The sequence below is a fragment of the Brassica napus genome, chromosome C5, assembly GCF_020379485.1.
Source record: "Brassica napus cultivar Da-Ae chromosome C5, Da-Ae, whole genome shotgun sequence".
Taxonomy (NCBI): Eukaryota; Viridiplantae; Streptophyta; class Magnoliopsida; order Brassicales; family Brassicaceae; genus Brassica; species Brassica napus.
Genome location: NC_063448.1, coordinates 2,415,010 through 2,435,870, shown reverse-complemented (window position 1 = coordinate 2,435,870; position 20,861 = coordinate 2,415,010). Strand labels below are relative to the sequence as shown.

General features: G+C 34.4%; 2 protein-coding genes across 2 annotated transcripts; one reads left to right on the top strand and one right to left on the bottom strand.

The window, feature by feature from the left end:
* The first annotated feature begins 7,516 nt into the window (after positions 1-7,516).
* LOC106400073 (delta-9 desaturase-like 5 protein) lies at positions 7,517-9,244 on the top strand. The gene is made up of 5 exons (XM_013840485.3): positions 7,517-7,918; positions 8,069-8,209; positions 8,301-8,441; positions 8,594-8,700; positions 8,865-9,244. The coding sequence occupies exons 1-5, from the start codon at positions 7,607-7,609 to the stop codon at positions 9,061-9,063; spliced, it is 900 nt and encodes a 299-aa protein (XP_013695939.1). The 5' UTR covers positions 7,517-7,606; the 3' UTR covers positions 9,064-9,244.
* A 7,664-nt stretch (positions 9,245-16,908) lies between these two features.
* LOC106401309 (putative acyl-coenzyme A oxidase 3.2, peroxisomal) lies at positions 16,909-20,840 on the bottom strand. The gene is made up of 12 exons (XM_048757823.1): positions 20,260-20,840; positions 20,068-20,185; positions 19,888-19,995; positions 19,630-19,802; positions 19,454-19,553; positions 19,297-19,371; positions 19,091-19,221; positions 18,877-19,012; positions 18,671-18,790; positions 18,438-18,584; positions 18,058-18,345; positions 16,909-17,220 (listed from the first exon to the last, which is right to left on the bottom strand). The coding sequence occupies exons 1-12, from the start codon at positions 20,727-20,729 to the stop codon at positions 16,984-16,986; spliced, it is 2,103 nt and encodes a 700-aa protein (XP_048613780.1). The 5' UTR covers positions 20,730-20,840; the 3' UTR covers positions 16,909-16,983.
* Positions 20,841-20,861: the final 21 nt, after the last annotated feature.

The window sequence follows — 20,861 nt, the reverse complement described above, 5'->3', positions numbered from 1 at the left end:
TTGAGTCATCGACCTCAAATACACACACACGAAATCTTGGATGATGTTGCTGTGATATGCGTGTACCACCATGTGTAAAACATAACCTGTCTGAAAACAAATCAACAAAACCAAATAACCCATATTTGGGCTGGTTAGTATAAAATAAATCAAAATCAAAGACTTCTTCATCGTCCTTCTTATGGACCAATCAGATCAGTGTCTAAAACAAGACTTCTGCATCGTCCATCTCAGGACTAAATGGACTTCTTTATCGTCCACCTTTGGACTGAATGGATCAGTGTCCAAAACAAGTGATCTCACGTCCATGTACTAGATAATGGGTCAGACTAGTCCATATTAAATCTCTTGAGTACCATTTTTCTGTATATACTATTTGATGCACAAGAATTTTATTGTTAATGTACTCAAGCTGTAATCCCAAAAAAACTTTTTTTTTTTAAGATCTTTCATCTCAAACTCTTTCTTGAGATATTCAACTGTTTGGGAAATTGTATCCAGGGGTTCCTAGGATATTCAGATCATATACTTTGATGATTATCAATATTGTTCTCGAGAATTTGTTGTACTTTCAGCTCAATACCCTCTAGTACTTTCATTATCCAGTGGACCATGTAAATATGCAGTCACTACATCAACTTGCTGCAAGTCTAATTTTCTCTCTTATATAGCCAGACTTATGAGAAATCTAAAAGTAGTTGCATCCACCACATGGGAGTATGTCTCTTCATAATCTATTACTGGTCTTTGTGAGAATCCTTGTGCAACATCAGCTTTATATCTCACGATTTCTATTCCTCTGGTTTTAACATCATATGGCGTCTTAATCATATGGTCAAATACACATTTCTTCTTTAAACTATTTAACCCCACATTTTCATTCAATCCAATCTGTTCTACGAGTGCACACTCTTATATTGATGTGGATTCATGATCGTCGCTTATATTCATAAATTCAAGTGCTAACTTGTATGCAAATAAATCATCTTATGTCGACATTTTTTATTGGTTCCATTATGTTCCAGACATGATATAATCGATTGAGATTCATTATTATCAGGACCTTTAATACTTTGCAGCTTGGCGTCCCAAGCTACATTGTTTGGTACATGTACCTTAGAGCCGACCGGCCTTATCTCCATGTCTAGGATGGTTTCCTTAGTAACCTCAGATTTGGATTTTGACTATCATTCTCTGCACATTTCTTTTGTTTTCGAGGATTCTTATCTTTTGGAACCTATTGGTCTACCACGTTTTATACGTTGTCTAGACTCTATAGCAACTTGATTGTGTCTCTTCTTGGACATCAAATTCGTTGGTGCTTTACAAGCTGGTTTATATATGACTTAGTCATTCCTTTTCGGGTCAACAAATGTGTCTGGCATTTGATTAGCTAGCTTTGTAAATGTATAATCTTTGGACGTCTATTTCACATTCTTTAGTCTGAGAATCTTTCCAAGACATTGATGGTTGATCTCATTCTATTTTTTTTTACCATTTTTACGAGCTTTATTATTTTTTCTCTTCCTGGTCGTAAAATAATCCGTGTACCTGGCCTCAAATATAATCACCCATAGTTGGCTCAAAGTACTTTATTATTGTGGGAGAATAATATCCAACATATATCCCCATCCTCCTTTTGAGGTCCCATCTTAGTTCTCTGTGGTGGAGCAATTAGTACATAGACAGCACATCCAAATGTCTTAAGATGGGTATGTCTGGCTCTTGACCCGTAACTAATTATGATAGGGGATATCTATGCTCACTAAATGGCCTAATGCGTATTACTTAGGTGCATGTAAATTTCGTGTGGCCCAAGCTGTGAATGGGAGTTTTGACCTCATAAGTTATGGTATATCCGTTCTTGGTATGGACATATATCACAAAATTGTCCACACTTACCCCCATGAACATACCATAATCATGTAAACGCTTGGGACATGTATTCACCAGTATTAACTAGACATATACTCTTTATGATGAAAAAGGGTTCGTAGCCGTTTTACTGGTGATGACCTAATGAGTTTTCCTTGTGTACATGCTACACACGTGAGATTCTTTGGGATAACTCTTCTTAACTTTTAATGTGTGCCTTTTGAATATCAATTTTCGCATCATGTATGGATCAGGATGGTCAATCCGTTCGTGCCATAAAGTGTATATTTTTGCAGGCTTTTAGCCTTTATCATATTGATTTATACATAGTCTAGGTCAGTAGAGAATGCAGGTATAGTCTTTAGGACTTATTATGACCTTGGGAGATTTTATACATATATCTGAAGGAACTCTTTGTTTTCTTCGCCCATTGTTTCAATATGGAAATCATTCATTCTTATATCTTTAAAACTCAATAGGCTGCTCTTGCTTTTAGAGCTGGGTGAATATAAGACATCACTAATTTCTAGATGCATATCCTTAGGCAATAATATATTAGCCTAGCCATAGTCTTCTTTCAGACTGGCGATATCTGCTTTAATACTTATATTGACGTTTTTGAGTGTACTCATATAAAAAAATCATTCATTCATTTAATCTAAATAGACAATGCAATAGAAATAAATTCAAGGAGATAAAAATCAGAGAAAACATACAAGCAAAGCAATCACGCAAGTTTGATGTCGAAATTAGATTATCAACTTGATTCTTTTAGGCAATCATAAGTCTCATATTTCATAAGATCATTTTGATCATGTTTGAAATTATTTTCACTATCTTTATAGACCAAGTGAGTTTCAGGATTCTTCCCTTTCAGACTCTCTTTGATAGAGGTCACAAAAATGTTTGGGAGTCCTTCATATCTTAGCCTAATGGTTCCCCATTCCACATCTATGGCACACTGATTTGGTCGAGCTTTGTGGCTTAAATGATATACCATGGCAACTGCCTTGACCATGGCTCAAATTGGGTTGATACCCACGGCCTCTGCCATAGTGATTCCCACGGCCAAATGTGTTATAGTGGCTATGGCCACGTCCTTTCCACCCTCCACAGCTATGACCGTGTGGTCTATCATTTTTGACGTGGTTACCTTTTTTTCTTCTGCGGCCTTATTAGTATTAGATAATGAGGTCTCAATTCATTGTTTCTCATCAGTAATCTATTATTTTGCCCAGCTAGCAATAGACTCATCCACAAACTTATAGTCCTGAATTTTGGGATTCCTCCAATCAAATAGGGCCTTTGGTAATAACACCGTTCTTTGGTGATCATATCTCGATTTTTTTTAACTCTATCCAAAGGTCTAGAGGATTCTCTATAGTCAGATATTGATCTTTGAGATTCTTAATAAGATGATGGCTAATAATTAATATTGCCATGTATCAATCTTTCTCATTTGGCATTATCGCCTTTTGTTATTCATTCACCAAGTCCTTTGACTTTAGGATACAGTATCCAGTGTCCATTTCAAATAATTATATCCTGAGAGATTTAGGGCAGCAAAATCCAAGTTGATTTTCGACATCTCAAATCATATATCAATCAATTTTAGATCTCATAAAATATTTAAAATATAGCCATAAACAAGACATGCTATCAAGTCAATACATTTCTAATAAGCAAACAAGCCACACGGCCAAATGTGATATAATGCAATAAGGCCACACGACCAAAGTGATATATGATGCATAATAAGTCACACAGATTTATCAAGTAAGGGTATCGGCCAAATATGCAATTTCTATATGTTTTCATGTGGCCATATGGTTATAATGCAAACCTAGCATACTGATTCTATATGTACAGGAGTAGAATTATGGAACATCAATATAAAATAATCAGATCATGCAAAGGTGATAATAATCAGATCATGCGTATAACATAAACTTGTTGGTCAGGATGATATATGATGCAAACTGGCCACACGGCCAAGTAGATATGATGCACTCAATCTTAGCAATCGGATTCTATATGTGCAAGGGTAATATTAAAACATTCAATCAAGATTTAGCAATTAATCAATCGGTTTCAGGTATGAGATTTAGCTAGACTAACAATCAGATTCAATTAAGTTTTATCAAGACTAGCAATTGGATCAATAATCAAAAATAATCAAACGGATCCAAGCATTACACAATTTAGGGTTTCGATCCAAAAATAGGGTTTCAATCATGAAAACCAAAACAATCAGTTTCAATGCTGATTCTATCAATTTTATTAGTCAGTTTCAAGGCTGATATTTATCAGTTTCAAGGCTGATATTAACAAGATGGAATCAAACAATCTGATTTTAGGAATACGCAAATTAGGGTTTAGGGTTTTAATTCGAAATTAGGGTTTTATAAATCAATCAGCTTCTACCAAATAATATTAAACCTCAGAACAGTTGATTATATCATGAAACTATCAACCTAGTATAATATGAAACCTCAAAACATTCAATTCAGATTATGCAATACACGGATTCTATTTTAGGGTTTATATTATAACAGATTCTAACATGAAATATTAAACCTCAAATCATTCAACCAGGTTATAAAATCTATCAATCCTAACTCACACGGATTTAAACCTCAAAGAAAAATTCAATCAATCAAATAAAACAATTCATGCACACGCAATTTAGGGTTTACAGATTTTAGGGTTTCACTTTGAACATTAGTTCATTCGATTCTGGGTTCTTAGAGTTTAGGTATACCTTAAACCTTTGATGGGTTGAATGGACCACCAAGAGAATGAGCTTACGTGGACTGGTACAAACTGGAACCTTACGCGGACTGGTCCAAACTGTTTCCTTGCAGTCCGCGAGTTAGCTTAGGTTGAGCTGATCGGGATCGTTGGTACGCAAGCTGGTACTTGCAGTCAAATAACTCGTAGATCTGGAACAGTTTGATCACGGACTGGAACAGGCTGATCGTACAGTGTGGAATAGTTGAGGCGTACTGAAACTTGCAGAGATCAGTCCACAGATCGATCTTGTTGAGATCAATGGTTGAATACAGATCAGGGTCATGATCAAAGAGAGGTGATCGATAGAGATTAGAGTTTTAGCAATGGAGAGAGATTTAGGGTTTATGGTCGATATTTTAGCTTAGGGTTTTAGAGATCAATCGTGCTGATAACGTGTTATAAAAGTAATGGAAAAGTTTATCTTTATTCATAACATAGAGGTTCGTTATATAGGAGATTACACCGTCATAGATAAATGGAAAGATTACAAATCATAATCTTTTGGTTATGAGCCATCTACAATCTGATTCATAACACCAACTTTGATTTCATGAGTTTATGTTTGTTGTTTTGAAGGAGATTTCTATTAAAACTGAAGGAAATGAAAATAAAATACACAGCCCAATTTAGTCTATGTAGAAGTTATGGGTCTTAGCCCAATACAAGAGAATACAATCTGAGCCAGAAGTAAAGACGGCAGAAGTTATGTGTTTTGGCCCATAACGTTTTGATGTGGGATACTACTAGTCAAGACTCGAGAGAGGTTCGATTAGTTCAGTTTGATTTAGAATATATCTTCAATATGCTTAGCGTTCAACCACATTCTAGCTACTCGTGATTTGTGATTTTGTTCTTTTATCAGGTTCTGGAGCCATGCTGAGCATTTACGGTTACCATAAGCAAACTATAGAATATTCTACGATAAAAGTAATAATACATATTATAATAGAGGAAAAACATATAAGTAATTAAACTAATAAAAAAAATAGTAATTATACAACAAGATTTTTTATATTTATCAAAAATATTAATCAAGTATTTATCATTAAATTTTATAACTACTTTTAAGATAAAACAATTCAATTACTCAATGTTTTTTTAGAAATTTCAGTTACTCAATATTTTCTGTCATAATCGGACAAAGATAAAATTTCACCTACTTTATTTTTTAAAAAATATTTCAAAAATGCAGTCAGAACTAAAATCACCAATATCTAATTATTCTAGTTTTTTAACAATTGTTTACATTGTTTGTTACTTAGGAAATGCATGTATTCGTTAATCATAAGCTCATGTTTTTTTAATCCCAACTATTTTATTGCTTTCATCGTATAACTCAAGTTCTTTTGGTTATATTATGCCTATGATAGTAGTAGATGATGCTCTTGATCATTAATTTTTTTTTGCTGCCATAAGCGAAGGTTTCTTTTTTTACTACTGTCGCACGGCACTGGTTCTGGTTACATGGATTTGTATTTCTTTCATTAACTCTACGATCGTTACTTTTTAAAATTTAACTTTTTGGGTTGATACGTTGAATTGCTGCTAAAGATAATTGCTATGGCTAACCTATACTGCTTTATTGAGAAAGGGGTTAGGAACAGAATCTCGACAATCAGGATGCTAGGAAGCAAGGGATATGAGGCAGCAATGGAGAGATGGTTTGCTTCAAGATGATATAGATTCTTTCTATTAAAAGTGTATACTCCTTTCAAAAACATTTCTAGATAGAAGATGCATTCTTTGTAAAAAGGGTTTTTTGGGTTAAATAAATTTAACATTCAAAAAAAGAAGAAGATAATTGCTATGAGTAGTATGGTTACTAAAAATAGTCTATAGATGTTGTTACTGCAATCACAAGTGCTTACTACAGAGTTGGTGTAGGTTCTTTACTTGTCTACGACGTTACAAGGCACTCAGCGTTTGAGAATGCTGCGACATGGTTAATATTTTTTCATATCTCTATTTCCTCAAAAAAAGAAATTATTTGGGATGATGTAGAAGGCTTCAAAGGCTATACTTAAAAGCACTGCATGAAATGGATAGCATCAAACTGACGTATGAAATGGATAACTAAATGATTTTTTTTTATAAGTATATGAATATCATTAAAAATGAAGGAGTTTGTACATGTACAAAAGGAAAAGCTGATTAGTCCTACGTTGCCAAAAAAATATATTAAAAACAAAGAAAGAGACTAGACTAGTTGAATGCTAAACAGAGCAAACAACCACTAACTATGAGTGCTTTAGCCACACTTTCTTGAATGACTTAAAGTTCTTCCTTGCAAGGAGAATGTTCCGGATCAGTCTGTCTATGGTTTTGAAGATGATTGCAGGAGAAGATGCAACAGCATTATGGAGCCTCGAATTTCGCTCATACCAAAGATGGGGCAGGTACCGTCTTTGGTGTCAAGCCATCCCATTAGCGCAGCCCACGTATGGAAGTAGAAGGGCCTGTAACCTAGACGTTTCATTAACAGATTGTAAGTGATTGCTACGTTACGTATTTAAATGAATATAGATAAGAAATATGGTCAAAGAAATGGCCTTGGCCGTTGGGGATTTATTAATTATATCCTTATTTGGAGACAAGCCAATGAAAGTGTTAGCTGGTACGTAGAGATGCCGTAATAACTCATCTACGTACCAATTATAGATCTTCTTTCTTTCATAACGGTATATCAAAAGAGTATATAGGCTGTAGAAATAACTTTAATTGAAGGTTGGGATGGGTGAAACATGTGCTGCTGCCATTATATTAAAGATGGAATTAAAAGAGGTAGATAGAGAGCATTTAAGAAGAGTCGTGAATTTCATTTAACAAGGTGGACCTTGGCGTAACAGCATTAGCCCATATATACTCATATCTGCTCAATCTTATGTTATACAATTCACAAGTTACAACTTAAGCAAGTGCAATTCCTCAAGCCTCTGCTATGTGTAATCCCACTAGGGACGATGGCTCTAGCCAAAGCGGCATGGTGCGTAAAGAGAAAACACCATATTTTCAGAGATATTGGACGTGGGCTGATGTAGCAAGAGCGGTAACCGTCACGGTGGTGCACTTTTTGTGTCTCCTGGCACCATTTAACTACAAATGGGAAGCATTACGGTTCGGTCTGATTCTCGTCGCAGTGACTAACCTGCTCATTACATTCTCGTATCATAGGAACTTGGCTCATCGGAGCTTTACGCTCCCAAAATGGCTTGAGTATCCTATCGCTTACGCTGCCGTTTTCGCTCTTCAGGTCAAACACTGGTTTACTATTTATATATATTTTGTGTCAACCAAACCCGGTTTATTGATAAGTGAATCTAACTAATAATTAAGTATTATAATATATGTTAAATGCTTTTTTATTTGAAATATGATTGGAGAGAATATTGAATATTTTCAGGGTGATCCACTGGATTGGGTGAGCATACACAGGTTCCATCACCAGTTCACTGACTCGGACCGCGACCCACATAGCCCTAAGGAAGGATTCTTGTTCAGCCATGTCATGTGGATATTTGACACCCTTTATATAAAATATAAGGTAACGTATTACGTATAGGTACATGATATAATCATCTTTCATATAATATGATATATTATGTTGTTTGTAACAATGCAAACTAATGTAACAGTGTGGTGGACGTAACAACGTGATGGACTTGAAGCAGCAATGGTTCTATAGGTTCCTACGAAAGACAATTGGCTTCCACGTCTTAATGTTTTGGACCGTTCTCTATCTCTACGGTGGTTTACCTTACCTTACATGCGGAGGGGTAATCTTTTTTTTTTAAATATATATTTTTGCAAAATAATGTGTATGAAACATTAACTAGTGTGCAGCTTAAAGAATAATATATATGAAACATGATCTTGTCATCTTGATATAACTATTAGTTACGAATTTGATAACATTTGATGACGACAGGGCGTTGGAGGTGTGTTAGGGTACCACGTGACATGGCTCGTAAACTCCGCATGCCATATTTGGGGTTCGAGGTCGTGGAAGACTAAAGACACATCTCGTAACGTTTGGTAATATAATATCAGATAACCTATATGAATTTATCTTAAAATGAAAAATGAAAGCAAACAAACATTTTTTTATATGTGAATATTATGACATCTTTAAAAAAAATATATTATGACATCTTGTTTACTATTAAACATTGTTTGAGTATTTTTTGAATATATCGAAGGTGGCTGAGCATATTTACGATGGGAGAGAGCTGGCACAACAACCACCACGCGTTTGAGTCATCGGCGAGGCAAGGATTGGAGTGGTGGCAGATAGATATCACCTGGTACCTCATTCGACTATTTGAGGTTCTCGGATTAGCCACCAATGTGAAGTTGCCTTCGGAATTTCAAAAACAGAAACTGGCTCTCGTTCATTGATGTTTATTTTAAGATTTTGAATTATTCGCATCAGGCACTAATGAGAAGTAATCAATCTAAGTTATAAGTTCTATAGTAAAGACGACTACAACATTTATATAAGACTCAAGATTATGGTTATTTGTTTCTCTTTCCAAAATCATGCTTAGTGTATTCCAAAATAAATGAATGTTTTACGTCTTTCTTGAATCATTAGTATAAATATATTTGTTTAAAATGAATATTTTGCATCTCACTAGTCTCCAAGTTTAATAGTATACAGTAGTATGAATAATCATCAATCTAAGAGCAAGTCATTTTAAATACATAATCAAAACACAAGTACACAAAATTCATTATATATGGAGACGTACGTATATAGTATTTATTAAGTTTAAGATGCGTGATTTGCCTTCCGGACTCACGTGCGTCCTTTTGTTTCCCTATCATCGAGATATCGTTTTTGCGGCCCGTCTAAAGTCGTATGTGACTTCAACTATCAATCAACCCAATTATTTATAGAGTACTTGCACCCAGAAATTAAATCAGATTAATAATCATCATAATTAATGCGTTTTCTATATTGTTTTCATATGCGTAGATATTAGTTTCAGGACTATGGTTTATAAGCCAGGACAGCTACGTATTTATATAATACAGTATCTATATATAAGTAGTTTCGTCCTCCTATAATAAAAAATGGCGTTGGCCGTTGTTTTTTTTAAAAGTTAAATCCTCATTCATAGACGACCCATTTTACTGTTAGCTGGTAGGGTAGAGCCGGTAGATATGAATCATTTACTAATACTCAAATACACAGAGTCTTAATAATTAGTCTCAACGACATGATATATATATATTTACTGAATTGGTTTTGGCCTAGTGGTAAAGGGCTTGATTTCCCTTGGCCACCCGGAGCGCTTTAAGTGGTAAGAAAACGCGGAATCTGCGGGCCTCGCAGTGATGAGTCCTTGGACCTAGAAAACCTTTGGAATCACACTACGGTTATAAAAAAAAAAAACATGATATATGGTGCATCGAAGAGGAGGGTGTAAAATTAATTTGAATGTTATCAATGAAAACATGTGGTGCCTTGCCAGGATAGTACTAAAGATGGAAATGAAAGAAAAAAAAGTAGATATATAAAGAGTAGTTAAGAAGAGTAAGCAATGCATTTAACATTGTGGTCCATGACGTTAAGCAATGCAACTCATAAAACTCTCACACAAGTACTACATTTCTGATATGTGAAATTTTGCTTTTAAAAATAGATGTATGTACTTGCATCTTATAAGTTTCAAGAGTAATATAAATAAACCTAACAGAAAAATTCGAATGGTTTTGAAGAAAAATCAATTGAGTTTGTCATAAATTATCAGTCAACCTCAAATTCAATACGTTTTCAGAAGTTTTGTTTTTTTTTTCTTCTGTTTTTTTGATAAAAATAGGTTCTCAGAAGAAGTTGACAGTAGTACATCTATGTAATGCCTGTCATTGTTTTCTTTTTGTGCCTTATTTTAGCAGCAACATCTCTACATAGAACAACTCTTTTCTTCTTATCAAGAAAAGAAAAAAGTCTCTTTGTTTTTACTATGTACAGTACATTGTACAAACTACAAATACACTAAAACCTCTGTAACAAATCTATATATAATAGCAAACCCACAATTTGTGTCCGGTGACATCAACATTTTTTTATAGGAAAAAAAATTATAATTTTACGGTGGAGTTTACCCTAAAATTATAATCCAATGGATATAATTTTGTATTAGATGAAGGGTATGACGTCATCGAGTCATTTTACCAAACAACGTCTTCTTCATATCTCTTCAGAGGCGTCCCCTAAATTGCAAAAATTATCTTCACTTAACAGTTGTATCTTTTCACTCTCAGGGTTTCACTGGAACGTCATCATCTTCCTTTAGGAGTTATTTGTTTTTTTAAATTTTATATATTGAAGAGATTGTATAGTTTTTCAAACTTGTTTCAAGTTTTCGATGGTTCTCTCTTCTGCTTCTTATCTCCATCCGTCTCCTTTTACATTCAAACCCGTTAGTTTAATTTTACGGCAGCAGATCTTTATGTCTATAGCCCTCTCTGTTTTAGAGATATTTTCAGATTCAGAATAAGGTATTGCTATTTCTCTGTAGTTTGCTTATTATTAAATTTATTGTCCGAGTTTCTCCAATTACCAATATTTTTGCTTTGATACCCTCTGGTTCATTGTTTGATTAGTTTCTGAAGATGTCTTTGGTATCTTCTCAGAATCTTAATTTTTGCACCTATATATAATAGATGGATGGAGTGTATATTCTGGTGTTTTAAATTCTTTCTGATACGCGAGGAGGTATTTCTTCAAGAGAACCAGAGGACATACAAGTGAAAATTACTAATCAAACAAGGAATCAGAGGAGGTATGTCTTCAAGAGAACATTTTTTTGGTATTTTATGATTGTTAGTATCTCCACTCAAACATTGTTCTTTAATTTTAAATATTGATCGTGTGGAAATACAAACAATCAGAAAATATATCAGCCGCATCTCCAGAGTGCGCTACCGCCGACTACGGTTCCTCTCTCTGATAGGCTGTGTCTCCTGTTCACTACTCTTTGCTGCTGCTTCTTAGATGTCCACACGATCAGTATTTTTGCTTAGATGTCCTATGGTTCATTGTTTGTTTATCATTTCCCTTAATCATTGTTCTCCCATCCAATTTTATTGTCCTACATCTTTTTGCGTCACTTACTGTGGTTTTTTTTTTGTTATGGAAACAAGTGACTCCCTCTCCAAATTTTTTCCTGTCTGTTTTCACCACCACTACTAACTGTCACACTCTCTGAACTTTTCCCTTGTCTTCACCACACCGTAGTCTTGATTTTTCTCTCGCCATCTCTTCTTTTATACGGTCTCCCAACCCACTAATATCCTAATTTACCATGTGGAGTTATTTAATATGAGAAAACATTTTTTCTTAAGAACTTATTGATCTTCTTTAGTACCGTTTCGCCAAATCAAAAAGGTAATTTTCTTGACCGAATCATCGTTGAAACACAAACAAAAGTAATATTTACAACTCCTAAACTTGTTTCACTTAACAAGAGATTCAAAGAGAAGGGTTAAGATTTTCTGTCCATATGAAGCTGATTGTACTAAGTTTGTTTTGGTCGTCGTCCACGTTAGATGGAACAGATGTGATTTAACTGGTTGCATAGAGTGTAGATATGTTTAGTCTAACGAGAGTATAAGATGTTTTCTTCTCACCGAACAATTAGGGTTTATTTCGCGCTTTGGGACCAGATTCAGTCGGGTAAGTGCCTCCTTCCTTTTGTATCATCTGTACATGCGAGAATATTGGTCTTAGTGATAATAATTAGGTAGGAGAATTTACTTCTGGTGTATCGAGAGCCTCTTAAATTTTCGGCAAAAGCTGTCTTTAGTCCAAATCATTTTCTTTTGTTATTTTGTTGGTAATCTTAAGCTCAGGGGGAAGTATGGGTTGACTTTTGAAGTTTCGAAGAAACATGTTCACAATTTATGTTTGAATGCCAAGTCTACAGAGATGTGTGTTGAAAAACACAAATATTTTTTGCAAAAATCTTATCAATAATGTTTATTGCAATCTGTATAACATCTCATTCAAAGTTCATATTTTGAATCTACTCAAATTGATTTATTTTTTATAAAATTTTATATCAAGCAAACAAAATATGCCAAGAAATTAAATCAATATATTATTTTTGATGAAATTTCAAATTTATTGATCTATAAAAAAAATGTTATTTACAAACGCACAATGCTTTTTAAATAAAAGAATAGCCTTAGTGTGGTATGGACACTAAAGTGTGACTTGAAACCATCCTCTTATTAACCCCTCCAGTTTGTGGCCCGGTTTGTATCTGAGTGAACATATCCGATTTCTGACTGCTTTATCTATGCGTCGTTGCAATTGATCAATAGAGGTCCAATTCTGTTGATGACGCCTTGCATTTCTCTCCCGTCATATGTGATACACTATAGTTTGAAACAGCATCTTTGCAAAAATGTAGTCGAGACTCTTCCCTCCCATTTGCTGCAATCGGTTCACAGTCCACTCCCAGTCCAGATTAATATTTCTTCCCACAAGCTGTCGAGCCAAAGGCTCCCAGATCGTGTTTGAGTATGGACATGCGAAGAAGAGATGGTCTCTTGTTTCATCTCTCTCCCCATAAAGCTCACAACCCTGCATTATACCCCAATCTCTCGTACGATCTTCTGTTGACAGCCTGTTCTGGACAGCTAACCAGGTGATAAAGAATTATCGAGGGACCCCTTGTGCGAACCAGACCATTCTGCTCCACTCCACTTTAGTTCGCTTAACTCTGAGTTGATCCCAAGTCCTAGCAGCTGAGAAAGTAGGCCTGTAGTCATCATCCCCATGTTTCCACATTATAATATTTCTTCCTTTATTAGGTGAAGGGGGTGCAATTGCCAAGATACTATCGTAAAGATCATGGAATCTCCGGCTTCTCCTTCCTCTAATGTTCCACTCATTACCTGTCACTGCATCACAAACCTTGGCATGTTTCAGTACACCCAGATTAATGGTGCCAGCTGCTCCTGTGACATCAATAAGTTTCCCCTTAACCAGCCAATCATCAAACCAGAAATGACTTGTCTTGCCATCTTTAATGTCAATTCTAAGAAACTCACAAGCCACATCTCTTAACTTCAAAAATCAATATATTTAAAAGAAATGAAAAATTGTAATTCAAAATTGCAGAAAATATTTTTTTTGGAAGCTTAAGTGAAAAAGCGAAACCATTTAAATGAATAATTGTAATATATATACGAAAATTTGCGAAAGTTCAAGTCAACCATTGCATTCGTTATTAACTAATGTAACAGTTGTTGCTCAATTTTTCACCATTTGATAACAGCCATTGCAGCATGATTAAACATTTGCGCTCTTGTGTTATTTGTAATTTCAAACCGGTTTTTAAATATTGCTGAACCACACGTATTGTAAAAATATTTCCCAGTTTAATTATCTATTATCTCCCAGCTTGAAGGTATAGGAAAATAATAGGTTGTTATCTAACAAATACAGTTCATATTATCTCCCAGCTTTTTTTTTTGATAAACTCTATCGGCTGATCCGGTCGGCCTCAGGAGGAACGCACTTAGTGCTACAGAGTGGACTGGCTACCACACTGCCTGATCCGAGTTTGGAATACCTTTCGACTAATGCCAGAGGATGAACCGATCATCTGTTACGATCTACCATGTAAACCACTTGGGCCAAAGCCAAGCCTAGACTAACCATGTTAATTTCAATTTACTTAAGGTTTTAATTGGTAATCGGAGCCTATCTATGGGAAAACAAGAAAGGATACTGTTTGAGCAGCTTTGACTTGAGTTAAAATCAGTGAGTTTTCCACTTAGATCTTACCAAATTTTAATAAGACTAATGCAATAAAAGATGATATGTCTTCTCAGCATGCTTCTTATACAGCACAAATCTTTGTTCAATCCCGCATTTTTACACTGGACGATCAACGTTGATGAGCAGAAAACCATATCGCTAACACCATATCACATCATGAACAAATCACGTGTGGTTATATTTTCAATAGATAGGAGATTGTTTTGGTGGGGAAATTGTGTTTTTCAAATACGCAAACACAAAATAAAAGAAAAAGAAATATAAATGTGATTAAAAACCATCTTCGACAGTTTATTATAAAAATATTTAAAAGTTAATTGATAATATCTAATAATTTATTGAACTTCACCATAAATATAATGTGAGTATGCCGTATAAAATGATTTTAAAATGGTGTAGTAATTTTTTTAATTTTTCTTCCTTATACAGTTTATTTTACTTTTGTTTGAATTTCTAAGATAGTTTATCAAACAATTGTAAAATTTGAAACTTAATAAGGTAAATATTTTTAAAATTTTATATTACAATATAATTTAGTAACTAAATGTGGTGAAGTTAATGAAAAATAAGATTTTAAAATATAAAATTTTAGCTATTGTATAAAAATGAAACCTATCTCTAAACTGAAAAATACATTTAGAATTCATATTAGAAATAGACGAGATTGGTTCTTAGGAAAATTTAATTTAATTTTCTAGGTTGATACTCCCTCCGTTTTTTTTACATCACGTTTTGGAATAATTTTTTTGTTTCTATATATTTGACGTTCTCAGAAAATAATGTAAATTATAGTGACAAAAGACTGCTTTGCCCTGTATTTATCATATCTCATGTGTTTACGATACAAGGTATTCAATTAATATATTCAATTAATAAATGATATAAAAGATAATGGACTGAGTGTCTTAATCGGTGTGCAAATCTATATAACGTCAAATAAAGAAAAACGGAGGGAGTACTACATATGTGAATTGTTTATGTAAGGTTCATATCAAAAATAAAAGCATATGTTCATTGAAGTAATTTAATCTCTTACAATGATTATTCTTTTTTTTTAATTATGCTGTTCTTTTTTCTGGTCATCTATAAAAATAAAAATAATAATAATAATAATTTAAAATATCTTATCTTTGGAGAACTCTATGCAACATATATTTAGTATTATAATATTTTATACTCCTATCATTTTTTGCCTAATCATAATTTTATTCATTTTTCGTATTTTTGGATTAGAATACGAGGGAATCTCACTTTTAATGTCTCATCATTCTCTATAAATTTATTTAGTTAATTGTTTTAGATTATTTTATTTTAAATATGAATTACTTACGATTTACGAAAGAATTGAGATTAAAAAATTAAGGCTTCTATTCATCTAAGCACATCTCTTAAAATAGCCTCTTCATTCCCTTAATTACTTTCAACACAACTTGTTCTTCTAAAGTTGTCATTTGTCAATTATATATTGGTAAAACTATCAAATTGTATAAAACTCTATACTATTTGTAAGGCACTTTGTTTCTTTTTTTTTTGAACGACTGGCACTCTTCCGTTTCTTTAACATAATATACTAACATTAGTCGTCTGCTATTTGATCTTCAGCAACTCTTATATTTTTATAGATGTAAAAGATATACATTGTAATAATATTCCGGTGGAAACAAGTTCAATACTGATTTTTTATAGTTGTAAATAGATTTGTTTACAAATTGTTATTTTGGTTTTTGTTATTTTGCATTTCTTATTTTGAGTATTTAATTTTGTCAATATTTGTTCATAAATTTTTAGTTGATCTGTATTTTAAAATAAAAATGTAATGTAAAATTAAAATAAGTAAAACTTTAAATAATTCATATTAATTTCGTTTATGTATATTATATTTCAGATAAAAATATATAGTTAATATATGTGGGAAATAAATGAAAAAATAATATTTTTTAGAAAGTAAAAATAAATAATTCTCTCAAATAACTTTTTTAAGTTTTTGTCACAAAAATATCCCTCAAAAAATAAAATGACCAAAATAGTCTTTTTTATTTTGAAAATTTAAATATTTATTTTTTATTTTTAAAAATTTGAATTCATCTCCTAAACTCCACTCTTTAACTTTAAACCCTAAGTCTTTGATTAATTAACTCTAATGATATAAATGCATATTTAGCATTTAATAAAATCTATTTTGGTTATTTTCCTTCTTATAGAGTTATTTTTGTGAAAATAAACTAAAAATGTTATCTAAAAGAATTTTTCTTATATATATTTTATCAAAATAAATAATTTAAATTTTTAATAAAAATATTAATAGCCCGCGCGGATGCGCGGGTTTGTTTCCTAGTTATTTATAATGGTAATTTGTCAAAAAAAAAAAATTGTCAGTTATTATTACAGAACTGTCAAAAGCTGAGAATAATCCTCTGATAAATTTTACTAGTAGTACTAGTAATACAGCAATACGACAGCTTCAACAATATGTTTTGAAATTATCAAAGGGATTATTTCTAGTACAACATAATTAATATTCAAGACCAAGCGTTGGCTTCGATCCAGTTAAATGCAATCGGTCCCAAAAACGCGTCTGGTATTCCGAATGAAGTGACAAGGGCAAGCGCGTGTGGTCTAAGCTCTATGCAAAGCTTAGAAACTTCTCTCCTCACATCTCCAACACTGTCCCTTGAATGGTAACCATATCTCAAGAACGATGGATCTTCTTCCATGCATATCAATGCGTACATTGATCTTACAAGACCCACTACATCCTATCATCAAAATACATGGTGCCAGTTAGTTTAGTTTGATTCCTCTTTTAGTCTTCACGTACCTTAGAGCATGATTATCGTAGTTTCCTAAACCGGTTTCTGCAGGAAATTAATGTGTGGGTCCCACTTTTTCTTTAAAAAACAGTTTCAAAGTCGCAAATTAAGTATCAATCGTAGACCAGTTTTTGCACTGTTTGCGGGCCCCACCGACACGTGGTGGTCCGCGATTGGTTCAATTTTGTTTTAGGACAAAAAAAAATCAAAAAAAAAAAATTTAAGGACCCCATAAACAGTTTTACCGTTAATCATGCTCTTATAGTCTATAAATAAATGTCATAATTAAAAGATCATAAGTTACAAAAAAAAAGTCAAACTAAAAGATCATCAAGTATTGTGTTAGCATCATTAACGGGGGTTCTTAGAACGGGGTTCTTAGCGGAATATAAGAACCCGACTCTTAATTTTTAACTGAAAATGCTAAGAGTCGGCTCTTAAATAAGAGATTTAAGAGCCGACTCTTAACTTTTCCAGTTAAAAGTTAAGAGTTGTGTTCTCATATTCTGCTAAGAACCATGTACCAAGAACCCTGCGTTAATGATGGTCTTGGAGTATTGAAATAGTTCTTTACTCTCATATTGTCTAATAATATATTGTGCTCAGAGTAGTGAAAATTATGGTTCAGCCAGGGTGCTATAAACATTTTTAAATTAATCTTAATAAATTTTTTTTTTTGATAATTTGGTGCGCATGCTATTTACGTAAAATAGACCTTTAAAATTTGGAGGTTAGGCAAGGTTGTGCGAAGAACCGGCCATGGCTAACGGTGACCTTGTTTACCTTAATGGAGCCAGCAGGCAGTTTGGCTTCAGCATCCAAAACGGCTTGTAGGATTGCTTTTTCCGCGAAAGCTTTACTTAGATCTTCAGAAAGTTGATGACTCTGCAAGCATAGAGGAGATGTAGAAAATGAGGAGAGAATTCCATTAGTATATGCAACCAAATGTTTTGTGAGAATGCTAACCAAGAGGAAGGACAACTCTCTGCTTTCTCCTCTCTCTTGAAGCTCTGCAACTTCACAAGTATATCTTTCTAGAAGATCTCGCTCTCTTAAGCAGAATACATTTTTCTGCTACGGAAAAAAATACAAGTGATGTTTGATAAAAAAAAAGTTGAATTCATCTAAATAAAATTGTTTAGAGGAATATGAGTGATTATGACCTGGAAGTGGCTACATCTGAGGGTAGAAGATGTGAGTTGAGTAGGCAATACAGGAAGAGGACTGTTCATGTGTTCCAATCCCAATCCTTTGAAAGGTTTGTTCCTCTTCTTACACGACACATACTCAGCAAAAAGTGCCTTGCTTACCTAAACTCCACATAAGAACCAATAAGAAACATTGTATAGTCAAAACATGGGAAAACTAGAGCACTGATTATGTTCATTAGCCTTACCTGCTGCATCAGAACATTATTGTCACCTTCAAATGTAGTCTGCACATCGTAGTCGCCTTTTAAATGACCAACTCGATTCTCTGTTTTCACACCTTGCCCTCCACAAGCCTCACGACATTCCTTGAAAAAAAAAACAAGCAAAAAAATTAAAATAACATCAGTATGGCCCATTTGAGCTTTCTCACATGAAAGTTTTGATAAGACACCTGAAGGGTTCGCATATTGTGCCAGGTGAGAAGAGCTTTTAGTCCCATTGAGACAACATGAATCTCTTTGTTGGTCTCAGGTGTCCTCTTCACGTACATCATCTTCATGTCATTTGCCGCAAAACTCATAGCATATCTAGTGTACATAAGATTCAGTTAACATAAAATAATCTTCCAAGAGGGATCACATAGTAGTAGTCATAAAGATCCTTACGTCTTTGCAAGGAGTGGTAAAAGTCGTCTTTGATGGCTTGGATAATCAAGAAGGAGCACTTCAGGACCAGTGGCTACAGCAGAGAAGGTTCTTCTTGATAGTGAGTATCTTATAGCAACAGCTAATCCCACCTGCCACATATTAAGAATCTTAGTAAGTATAGTCAAGTTGATTCTCACAGAAGATAGGACTGCTGAAACATGTACCTTTGCAGAGTAAATTGCACATGAAGCAATGGTGACACGACCAGAGGTCAAAGGGGCCAAGAATGCTCCAAATCTCTGAAATAAAAATTGAAAACATTGTTTCACTGAAACTCCACAAAACAATATAAAGTTTCCTAACCATGGTTTTAGCACCTACCTGATCAGGATTTTTAATAGCGCTAACATACTCTCCATCAGGTGAAACATCAGCGACTGAGTTCAGTAGATTCTCTCTTGGGATCCGAAGATTGTCAAACCTATAATGAATATTGCAATCTTCAAAGAAGGATTATAAGGTACATGAAATGACATTGAGCCGTGTGTACTACTAACCATATCCGGCCATTGTCAACACCATTCAAACCAATCTTGTGGCCACAGTCAGCAATGCGGATGTTTGGACATATGTTCCCATCTTGATCTCGGATCTGAGCTATAAATACATGAATCCCTTGGTTGGTTTCGTTTATCTCAAGCTGAGAAATGACAATTGCATGGTTTGCATGCTGAACAACCAAAAGTTAGTATATGGATGGAATATCAGTGTAGAGAAAGAAAAAAAAAGAGTTTTGAAGCATACAAACTACTTACAATAGCTGCCTCACCGATCCAGTACTTCTGAGCAGATTCGCAAGGAGTGTTTATCACAAACTCCTCAGTTCTTGGGTCATAAGTAGTCACTGTTTCAATTCCCTTCACCTGAAACCATTAAAATCAAAAGATCACCAAGTTATATAGTTGTCACATGTGCAGAAAATATAATTCTCTTACATTACTTCCATGGCCTAACTCAGTCATTGCAAAGCAGCCCTTGACAAGATAATCTTCAGTGTGTTTCAGCCACTTCTCATGATGCCTCTTTGTCCCAAAGAACTTAATAGCATTACCCCTGAGCATAAAAATCATGTCATATGAAATGAATATAAAAGCATGTTGTTATTCATTTTTATTTCTTGAGCATACCATAACAAGAAATGAACACCGAGTTTGGCGGATAGGGAGTAATCATACATCCCGCAAACCTCGTAGAGAGCAAACTTCTTGAGCTCAGCTTCAGGACCTGTCTCCGTTAACCATCCTTTAAAGACACCTTTCTCCAGCAAGTGCAAGATCCGCTTCATACTGATCTCGCGCTGCTGCTCCATGGTCTCATTGTAATCAGGCGACACGAACACCTTGCCTCCTCTTATCTTCCTGTTGAACAGATTGCTCTGTATGATGATCCCGTAAAGCCAGTCTCTGTCCTCCAAGTTGTGTCCGTCGAGGAGTTTTCTCATCTCCTTGACTTGGAAGCCATAGCTCTCGTTGACCTCCGGTGGAGTGTACTGCAAGCATGCCTCGCGCGCGAGGGAGATGTTCGAAGGCTGAGGAGGTGACTGGAGTATGTGATTAGCGAGAACGTTAGCTCGCCGGAGTGCGCAATTTTCCGACATTCTAGGGGTTCCGACGAGATCAGGTCTCACTTCCACTACGTTCCCGAGAATGAGGGAGTGAGAGAGTCAGTTGAAGTATATTTCTGAGCGTTGACCTCTAAGTAAAGATTACTTTCGTGTGTCAGAAGAAAA